Raw genomic sequence first — 10,701 nt, 5'->3', positions numbered from 1 at the left:
CAAGTTTCAATCAATCAATCAATCAATCAATCAATCAATCAATCAATGAATGCCTACTGAGCCTATGGTGCTGTTAAGTTATTGTGGCTCGATTTTCCTTAATATTTTTATTTTAATGTATTATTGTTTTAGTTGCTTACGAGATATTCCTGGCTATGAATTTGCTCATTGCTATTTTTATGTTTTTGTGCATTATTTGTTGCCGTAATCATTAAACAAACAGGTTACTCATCAGTTACTCAGTACTTGAGTAGTTTTTTCACAACATACTTTTTACTTTTACTCAAGTAAATATTTGGATGACTACTCCTTACTTTTACTTGAGTAATAAATTTCTAAAGTAACAGTACTCTTACTTGAGTACAATTTCTGGCTACTCTACCCACCTCTGCATAATATACAACTACTATTATTCTGTACTTGATTATAATGACCAATTGTCCGACACTAACAAATGTGCTGCTTGTTTTATTTTAATTAAGGACATTCATTACATCTGTCGAGCTTGTGTGGTATTGTTTGCTTAACTGTTGGGCAGCTGCTATTTCCTAGTAGCCTATAGCCTACAATGTTTACATGTTTGAAAATGACTGGACTAAAATACGAGAAAAAAAAAACCCGCCTTGTGTGCTTATTTGGAGGAAATTTAGATGTTAACTGGTTGTCCAGCATTGCACAAGGAGACACGCTGCAGGACTTCTTGGATCAAATTTATATAGGAGATTGGACAAAACCCCCAATTAGTGAAGTTGGCACAGAATCAGAATCGTACAGACACTCAATCATTCTATATCATTAATCTTCCAGTTACGGTATATTTATGACCATGTGAACTCTGAAAATGACCATACAGATTAAGACCAGCAAATCATTAAACTATTTATTCAACTTTTTTTTTTTTATTTACACTCTCTGTCTGTCATGTGTCCTGAACGGTCGAATAGTGTTGCAAATAATAATAGCGTCCTCTGCCGTGACTCGTTCAAAGTTGCCTATCTAATCAGTCCAAAGTATTTCCCTCTGTTTTATAAGTAAAACATCCAATAAAAGTAAACTGATGATTCTGAATGATTAGTTGCGGTGTAGACAAAGATGTCGATGTCGTGGTTATGTCACTCTTCACAGCTGCAGACGCCACCCCCCCTCTCACGGAATAACTATACATCAAACAGACGCTGTCAGTGGGGACACAAACAACGTGAAACCGGTTGACATTGACATTTGCTACTGAAGTGAATTAATTGACTCATTACGTTCAACATATGGTGAGCGTTTATATTCAACTTGGAGAAAACAAACCACCAGTTTTAAGTAAATAATGGTTGAGTCGATAATAAATTATAAAGCCATTTGCATATGGACTGGGGTAACACTCTTACGAGAAAAGGCCATAAATTCAGACTTCGGAATACAAAAGTGATAGCTCCATCCTGGGGGAGTGACTCCATGTCTATCTTCACGTTGACTTCTAAGTTTCATCATACAGAGGTTTTTTATCCTGTCACTTACACATAAACATATCCTTACATGGTCAGGTTGTACCCTCGTGGATTAAGATGAACCCAGACAGAGAAAGAAGGAATATTAGAAGGTGGTTTGGCTCCTCCAAGTTAGGAGTCCTTCATATTTGACCTGAGCTCCTCCAGGTACTGCAGATCTGTTCAGTGACGTCGGGTTGTAATAAAGCAACTTTTGGTTCTGTGATGTGTCTCCGACGTCTCGTTTGATCCAACCGCAATGCCGTGTACACCTTCTCATCCGTACGGGGATGACAAGACCAGAAAAGCACGTAACTGTGCTAACTAATGGCGGGGATACTGTAACTCAAATGTCGGCTTGCAACTTGAACAATGACAATCTCTCCTTTGAGGCACACATTAAAAGCGTTACTAAGACGGCCTTCTTTATCCTGCGTAATATCGCTAAAATTCGCTCCATTCTGTCCACATAAGACGCTAAAATCATTATCCACGCGTTTGTTACGTCTCGTCTCGATTACTGTAACGTATTATTTTCGGGTCCCCCCATGTCTAGCATTAAAAAAATTACAGTTGATACAAAATGCGGCTGCTAGACTTTTGACAAGAACAAGAAAGTTTGATCACATTACACCTGTACTGGCTCACCTGCACTGGCTTCCTGTGCACTTAAGATGTGACTTTAAGGTTTTACTACTTACGTATAAAATACTACACGGTCTAGCTCCATCCTATCTTGCCGATTGTATTGTACCATATGTCCCGGCAAGAAATCTGCGTTCAAAGGACTCCGGCTTATTAGTGATTCCTAAAGCCCAAAAAAAGTCTACGGGCTATAGAGCTTTTTCATTTCAGGCTCCAGTACTCTGGAATGCCCTCCCGGTAAAAGTTCGAGATGCCACCTCAGTAGAAGCATTTAAGTCTCACCTTAAAACTCATTTGTATACTCTAGCCTTTAAATAGACTCCCTTTTTAGACCAGTTGATCTGCCGTTTCTTTGCTTTTTCTCCTATGTCCCACTCTCCCTTGTGGAGTGGTTCCGGTCCGATCCGGTAGCCATGTACTGCTTGCCTGTGTATCGGCTGGGGACATCTCTGCGCTGCTGATCTGCCTCTGCTTGGGATGGTTTCCTGCTGGCTCCGCTGTGAACGGGACTCTCGCTGCTGTGTTGGATCCGCTTTGGACTGGACTCTCGCGACTGTGTTGGATCCATTATGGATTGAACTTTCATAGTATCATGTTAGACCCGCTCGACATCCATTGCTTTGCTCCTCTCCAAGGTTCTCATAGTCATCATTGTCACCGACGTTCCACTGGGTGTGAGTTTTCCTTGCACTTATGTGGGCCTACCGAGGATGTCGTAGTGGTTTGTGCAGCCCTTTGAGACACTAGTGATTTAGGGCTATATAAGTAAACATTGATTGATTGATTGATTGAACTAGTGGAGAGGCAGTTTTGTCTCAAAATATTCTTAAGAAAATTAATTATTGCACCTTTCTCAACAAAAGTATTACTTTAAACACTCTTAATTTGAGGTATCACTGTATAAAAGTATACATTCGGTAATTTTGTTTTGATAGAAACATTTAACCATTTAACTATTGCCATTAACATACATAGTCTATGGTGGCAGCCTCTTGGCATTCTTCATCGTCTTCCTCGTCCTCCTCAAGAAAGTCCAAATTGTGGCCATCTTAAAAAATGAAAAAATAATAATTAAAACAACTCAAAAATCACACACATCTATCTATTTATTTATTGACCTGATGTTTTAACCACATTACAAGCGGTGCATTGTCTTGCAGGCAGGGGGAAGCTGTATGCTGAATGATCTGATGTCAGTGGTAAAGGCGTCTTTGGCAGGCACTTCCTCATCAGTTGAACAGAGGGCTCCACCAATGACGTCAGACATTTATTCAACATACACGTCTGCAAAAATGAGCAAAAATGGCAGACCAACATTAGATTTCAGTTCAAAATATGTGGCAGTTGACTAGTTTGCTTTTCTATTACAGTTCATTCCCAAAATGCAGATTGCGCGCCGTATGGAGGGCCGAACGATCTGTTAGGAGGCCCCATTTTGTACATGAAAATGTCAATAAATGAATAAGGAGCTTAATAAAAAAAATATATTACAAACTAATTTCAAGCCCTCTTCTGCTCCGACACACAAGGATGAAAAAATGTTTAAATTTCCCTTTAAAATTGTTAACTGTGTTCGATCTCCTGTGGAGTTAAATCCAAAAGGTTTTCAAATAGGGGTGTCCCGATCAGATATTAGTTTATTACCAGCAAAAAAACTAATATTGAAGTTTTTGCACCTAAAATCTAAGTTGTAAACTGATAATAGTTTGCACTACAGAATGTTTACTTGTCCAAAGCTAAACTGCCAGTTAACGTCTAAATGTCCCCCTATAAGCAAACAATGTTGGACTATCCTTGTATTTCAGTCATTTAAAAAAGGTAAACATGTTACGCAATAGACTACTTGGAACGAGCCGCAATACAACAGCTTAGCACGCAATAGCACACAAGTTAGACATACATAAGTGTCCTCAATTGAACAATAATGCATTTTAAAACAGCATATTTGTACATAAAAACAAGTATCAACTAATTATAGTTGCAAATTAATTACACATACATAGTTTGCGAGGCAGAAACTTAGTAAAAAGTATCATTCTACTCCATTTAATTAAAATAATTATTGTGACTACTGTCGCCAAAAACAAATTACTTTCCACTTGAAAAGCATAAATAAGGATAAAGGACAAGGTCAATGTTTTTCTAATACTAAAAAATTTTTTCTAAGTAATTGTACATAATTCAACCTTTTCTAACATTCCACAGTACAAAAAACATATAATTGTGTCCAATAATTTGTGCTGATATTGTACCCGCTTAAAGTTGGTATCTGCCAAAACTCAAAGCACCAAAATCTGTATCTTATCAGAGAAGAAAAAGTTTTGTCGGGCACCACTTTTTTGTAGTTTTCCTTTTTTTATCATTTTACATTTTTTTATTTGCAGGAGGACTCAGGTTCGCATACCAGGGTAAAATTGATGCAGGAACTGGACCAGGCGGGTTACAACTGTCACTAAATACAGTTCTTCGCTACATCTGTAAGTGCAAGTTAAAGCTCTACTATGCAAAGAGAAAGTTATTTATCAACAACAACCAGAAACGCCGCCGGCTTCTCTGAGCCCGAGATCATCTAAGATGGACTGATGCAAAGTGGAAAAGTGTTCTGTGGTCTGAAAAGTCCACATTTCAAATTGTTTTTGGAAATATTTGACGTTGTGTCATCCGGACCAAAGGGGAAGCGAACCATCCAGAATGTTATCGACGCAAAGTTCAAAAGCCAGCATCTGTGATGGTATGGGGGTGCATTAGTGCCCAAGGCATGGGTAACTTACACATCTGTGAAGGCACCATTAATGCTGAAAAGTACATACAGGTTTTGGAACAACATATGCTGCCATCCAAGCGCCGTCTTTTTCATGGACGCCCCTGCTTATTTCAGCAAGACAATGCCAAGCCACATTCAGCACGTGTTACAACAGCGTGGTTTCGTAACAAAATAGTGCGGGTACTTTCTTGGCCCCCATGTAGTCCAGACCTGTATCCCATCGAAAATGTGTGGCACATTATTAACCGTAAAATACGATAGCGGAGACCCCGGACTGTTGAACGACTGAAGTTTTACATAAAACAAGAATGGGAAAGAATTCCACTTTCAAAGCTTCAACAATTAGTTTCCTCAGTTCTCAAACGTTTATTGAGTGTTGTTAAAAGAAAAGGTGATGTAACACAGTGGGGAACATGCCCTTTCCCAACTACTTTGGCACGTGTTGCAGCCATGAAATTCTAAGTTAATTAATATTTGCAAAAAAAAATAAAGTTTGTGAGTTTGAACATCAAATATCTCATCTTTGTAGTGCATTCAATTTGAATACTGTATAGGTTGAAAAGGATTTGCAAATCATTGTATTCCGTTTATATTTACATTCAAACACAATTTCCCAACTCATATGGAAATGGGGTTTGTATGATAACACAGCCAGTCAGTCCAACAAAAGTCAACAAACAAGTTTGTGTTCATGAAAGACAGGGAATGAGTTTGTTGCATCTTCACTGCACTGTCCTCTAGGGAAATCTCGAAGCAACAACCGTGCCACGTCACTGGCAGCCAAGGAAAACAATTCAGAATAGAATGTATGTGTTTGTGCTTTCCACTCTAATTGTCTATCACTGGTCCTTAAATTCATCATACTTTATTATGCAGAGCAGACGACGTCTCCAAGATGTTTTAGGGATGTATCCAAAATAACAAAAGTCTAAGTATCCAGAGCTCTGCCCGCATCCTCCATCCATTTGAGACAGCTTTAAGATATTTTGAACAGCTGCCAATATTTTCCAAGATGTCAACACACCATTGCAATGCTTACTCCAATCAGCAGATAGCCTGTTACTATGGTTCCAACTGATCCTATATGGAATGCGTCACCAGCTACGCGGCACTCCGCTTTTCCCAAGAGTCAGTCATGTTTCCAGCAACAACCCTCACAACAGGCGGGTTACCCGGAACTCAGGATCTTGTCAATATTGTTGAGAGGCGAGGCGATCAAATCCATTGTTTAGATTTTAAAGAGCAGTGCATAATCAGGTGACAAGAAAGTTAAGAAAAGACAGAAGCAAATCGGAGAGATAAGGGAGATAAAAAGGGAATTTGTCCGTCTTCGATGAGCGCCTAGAGATAATATACTGATATTCATTCGCATTACTTACATATTTCTATGTTGACATTCTCCACAGAATGCCATGGACAGTGTTTGTGTTTCAAGAGCTAATTTTAGAAAGTGAAAAGAAAAGCAATGAGGAAAGATGGAGAGTGCAGCTGCAAAACGTGATGGTCACACATGTGGAAAGAAAAACATGAAATAAATACAAGATAACCACTACATTATGCTGCACGCTTTATTAAAACAGTTGGATGCTGATGAATAGTTCAACATTAAACCCTGACGACACCAAGGAAACCTTTCTATGAGGATCTGAAGTCAACAGCAAGGACAAGCTCATCATCTTTGGGAGATTTTAATGCAAGAGTTGGAACAGATTACACTTCCTGGCTGAATGTCTTGGGGCGCCATGGGACTGACATGTGCAACTCTAATGGACTAATGCTGCTATTGCTGTGTTCTCAGAATGAACATTCCATCACCAACACTATGTTCCAGCAAGGGGACCAGTACAATTAACACGTGGATGCATCCTCAATTAAGGCAGTGGCACAGACTACACTGTGCTTTAGTGCGCCAGAGAGACATGTGTGATGTTTACATTACCCACGGCATGAAAGGAGTAGACTGCTGGTCTGACCAAAGCCTGCTCCATAGCAAGATGAACATACAGCAAGCCTAGAAAAAGAAGACGGCTAAGATCAAGCCCATCAGTAAGCTGAACGTCGCTCGGCATGAAAACGCAACAACGGAGTTTTCTTGAATCCCTGTTGAACATAGAGTGGGAGCACAGCGGCTTAGAAGATGAATGGAGGTCCTTCAGAGAGGCCACCTAAAGTGCTGCAGCTGACACTCTTGGTTTCAGAGGGAGGAGGAGACACCAATATTGGTTCGACCAAAATGAAGAAGAAATTCCGAGGCTAATCACCAAGCTGCATGAGGACCGCACGGCTCACCTTGACAAGATTAGCAGCAAAAAGAAACAGGACTACCAGCAGGCAAAGCAATTTCTCCAGCAGAAACTGTGGAAGATGAAGAACGACTGGTGGGAACAGAACGCAGCCAAGAACCATCACATGAAGACATTTCATAATGGTTTTTGTATCGTTTATGGATCTAAGGCATCTGGTTCAACCACAGTAAGATCTTCTGACAAGTCCACCTTGCTAAGAGAGTGGGCAAATATACTTGCTTGCTGGGCAGAACATTTCAACAGTGTCCTGAACATTGAGTCAACCCTTTTTCATGCAGGCAGAGGCACCAGTGACATGGTCTTTGCTATCAGTCAGCTACAAGAAAAATGCCATGAGCAGAAACTGGACCTCTTTGTGGTATTTGTAGACCTCACCAAGGCCTTTGATACCGTGAACTGGACAGGTATGTGGAAGATTCTGCAGAAGTTTTGGCTCGGCAGAGAAGTTGAAAGCACTGACGGCAAGCTAGCCAGACCTCAAGAGAATGGTGAAGCCTCAAATCTCTTCCAGAAGAGCAGTGGAGTGAAGCAGGGCTGAGTACTCGCCCAAACCTTGTTTTCTTTCCCATTTTTCAGTGATGTTGCTGATTTTGAAACTAACAGTCATGGCGCATTCAGTCGCCGAAGGAGAGAAGGAAACCAAGTTCTATTTAGGATTCCTTCCCTTGAAGCAGTTATGGCTGATTGTGTGCATTGCAAATTGGTCTTCATTCTCAAATAAGGACCCAACTCAGCAAATGACTTGTCTGCCTACTCATCTGTCGCATTGACAGGAGATTATATAATTTGATTATATTGTATTTATATTTGATTATACTGTAATTGTATATTGTAAAAGTAAAGCCGCTGCTCCTCCACATCGAGAGGAGTCGTTTAGCCTGGCTCTGTGTTCATCTCTATGTTTGGTGCTTGAAGACAGATAACTGTTTTCAGTGGCTTCCTCCCGGTTTTTCTGTTCTTAATTGTTTGTTCCCCACTTCTTTTAAGTGTCAGTCAGCCAGTCAATTTCAGTTTATCTTGAACGTGCATACAATACAATGTAATGTATCACATATTTCCAGTTGTTTCATTACAGCACGTCCGAAAAGGACCTGCGACAGGTGTTTCTCAAAGACCGGGCTTAGTCGCCTCCCTCGTACCAACACTATAATTGTGCCATGAAATGTTACCTAATCTGCAATACCCCATGCTAGGCTTTATAACGTGTCAGGTTCTGGATGCGTGGTGCTAAGAATCTTTATATTCACTCATTTGCCTCAATTTACCGGTCAATCTACGTTCCCATCCTAACCTATGGTCATGAGCTTTGGCTTAAGACCGGAAAAACAAGATCACGAGTACAAGCGGACGAAATTTGTTTCCTCAGCCTCTGGCTCTCCCTTGGAGATAGGGTGAGAAGCACTGTAATTCAGGAATAGCTGAATAATGGTGTCGGACACAGTCGTGGGAAACAATGTGCCCAAAAACGTTTGTGTTGAAAAACTGTTTGATCCCGCTGAGATGAAGTCCAAGGTCTTTCAGTGTGGACACTCCTCTGAAGGTCTCCTGCCATCCTGGCATGTGTAGGAGTTTGTCACCGGCCAGCCGGCTTTCTGCTTCCTCTTTCCATTCCTCCACAACTTCATCACGTGCCTTACGGTGTTTCGCGGTAACAGGGTGATTGATTCCCAATGTGGTTGAACATTTACCAAGATGGGCACACTTAATCCCTTTACGAGACATAACAAACGCATGGATAATGATCTCACCGTCTTTAGTGGACAGAATGGAGCGAATTTTAGCGATATTACGGAGATGAAAGAAGGCCGTTTTAGTAACGCTTTTAATGTGTGACTCAAAGGAGAGAGTTAGATCAAAGATAACACCCAGATTCTTTACCGTGTCGCCTTGTTTAATTGTTTGGTTGTCAAATGTTAGTGTTGTATCATTAAATAGAGGTCGGTGTCTAGCAGGACCGATAATCAGCATTTCCGTTTTTTTGGCGTTGAGTTGCAAAAAGTTAGCGGACATCCATTGTTTAATTTCATTAAGACACGCCTCCAGCTGACTACAATCCGGCGTGTTGGTCAGCTTTAGGGGCATTTAGAGTTGGGTGTCATCAGCATAACAGTGAAAGCTAATACTGTATTTGCATATGATGTCACTTAGCGGCAGCATGTATATGCTGAAGAGTGCAGGGCCAAGGACCGAACCCTGACGGTCTAGCTCCATCCTATCTTGACGATTGTATTGTACCATATGTCCCGGCAAGAAATCTGCGTTCAAAGAACTCCGGCTTATTAGTGATTCCCAAAGCCCAAAAAAAGTCTGTGGGTTATAGAGCGTTTTCATTTCGGGCTCCAGTACTCTGGAATGCCCTCCCGGTAAAAGTTCGAGATGCCACCTCAGTAGAAGCATTTAAGTCTCACCTTAAAACTCATTCGTATACTCTAGCCTTTAAATAGACTCCCTTTTTAGACCAGTTGATCTGCCGATTCTTTTCTTTTTCTCCTATGTCCCACTCTCCCTTGTGGAGGGGGTCCGGTCCGATCCGGTGGCCATGTACTGCTCGCCTGTGTATCGACTGGGGACATCTCTGCGCTGCTGATCCGCCTCCGCTTGGGATGGTTTCCTGCTGGCTCCGCTGTGAACGGGACTCTCGCTGCTGTGTTGGATCCGCTTTGGACTGGACTCTTGCGACTGTGTTGGATCCATTTTGGATTGAACTTTCACAGTATCATGTTAGACCCGCTCGACATCCATTGCTTTCCTCCTCTCCAAGGTTCTCATAGTCATTATTGTCACCGATGTCCCACTGGGTGTGAGTTTTCCTTGCCCTTATGTGGGCCTACCGAGGATGTCGTAGTGGTTTGTGCAGCCCTTTGAGACACTAGTGATTTAGGGCTATATAAGTAAACATTGATTGATCGATTGATAAAAAGAACCATTTGTGAGGAGTAAGGCCAGTAACGCTTATGTCCATCCATCCATTTTTCTACCGCTTGTCCCTCTCTGGGTTTGTTTGATATACAAACAGTATTTATATAAACTTCATACTGTCTTCAAAGTGTGCATTTTATACTACAGTAGAGACTTTTATCAAGCCTCGAACCAATTATTCATGTTTACATTGTTTCTAATGGAGAACACTCATTCACTATACAAACCTTTCGGTCTACGAACCATGTTCAAGAACCAATCAAAATCGAGGTTCCACTGTAGTAGCTGTAGCTAGCCATGAACATGCGAGAGAGTTTCTCGATTGATGCGTATGAGTGTGTGCACTGCTGGTGTAACTTAATTTTAGTCCCGTGCAAGTTGTGCCGAAAATAACATTCTGGCATAATGTCCATTTGTAGTGAGTGAGGAAGGCTGAAACACACAGTGTTGTGAATGTGACTTCTTAGTTAGACCAGTTAATGGTTGCATCTTTAGTCGGGACCACACTTTGTGCCAAGGGCTATACAACCCCTGGCACAATTCTCCTTTAGGGTTACGAAAAGGACTAAGTATCAGGGGTTGTATAGCC

The 10,701-nt window shown here is 41.1% G+C and overlaps 1 protein-coding gene across 2 annotated transcripts in view; it reads right to left on the bottom strand.

The window, feature by feature from the left end:
- LOC133563518 (cytosolic carboxypeptidase 4) overlaps positions 1-10,701 on the bottom strand; it is a 199,740-nt gene that overhangs the window by 113,102 nt on the left and 75,937 nt on the right. For both annotated transcript variants that reach the window (XM_061917681.1, XM_061917680.1), the window contains exons 9-10: positions 3,242-3,407; positions 3,095-3,171 (exon numbers count right to left, since the gene is read on the bottom strand). In XM_061917681.1, coding sequence (XP_061773665.1) covers positions 3,095-3,171; positions 3,242-3,407 — 243 coding nt within the window. The remainder of the gene's footprint in view (positions 1-3,094; positions 3,172-3,241; positions 3,408-10,701) is intronic.

The sequence above is a fragment of the Nerophis ophidion genome, linkage group LG12 (genome assembly GCF_033978795.1).
Source record: "Nerophis ophidion isolate RoL-2023_Sa linkage group LG12, RoL_Noph_v1.0, whole genome shotgun sequence".
NCBI classification, from domain to species: domain Eukaryota; kingdom Metazoa; phylum Chordata; class Actinopteri; order Syngnathiformes; family Syngnathidae; genus Nerophis; species Nerophis ophidion.
This window is presented reverse-complemented; position numbering and strand designations above follow the sequence as displayed.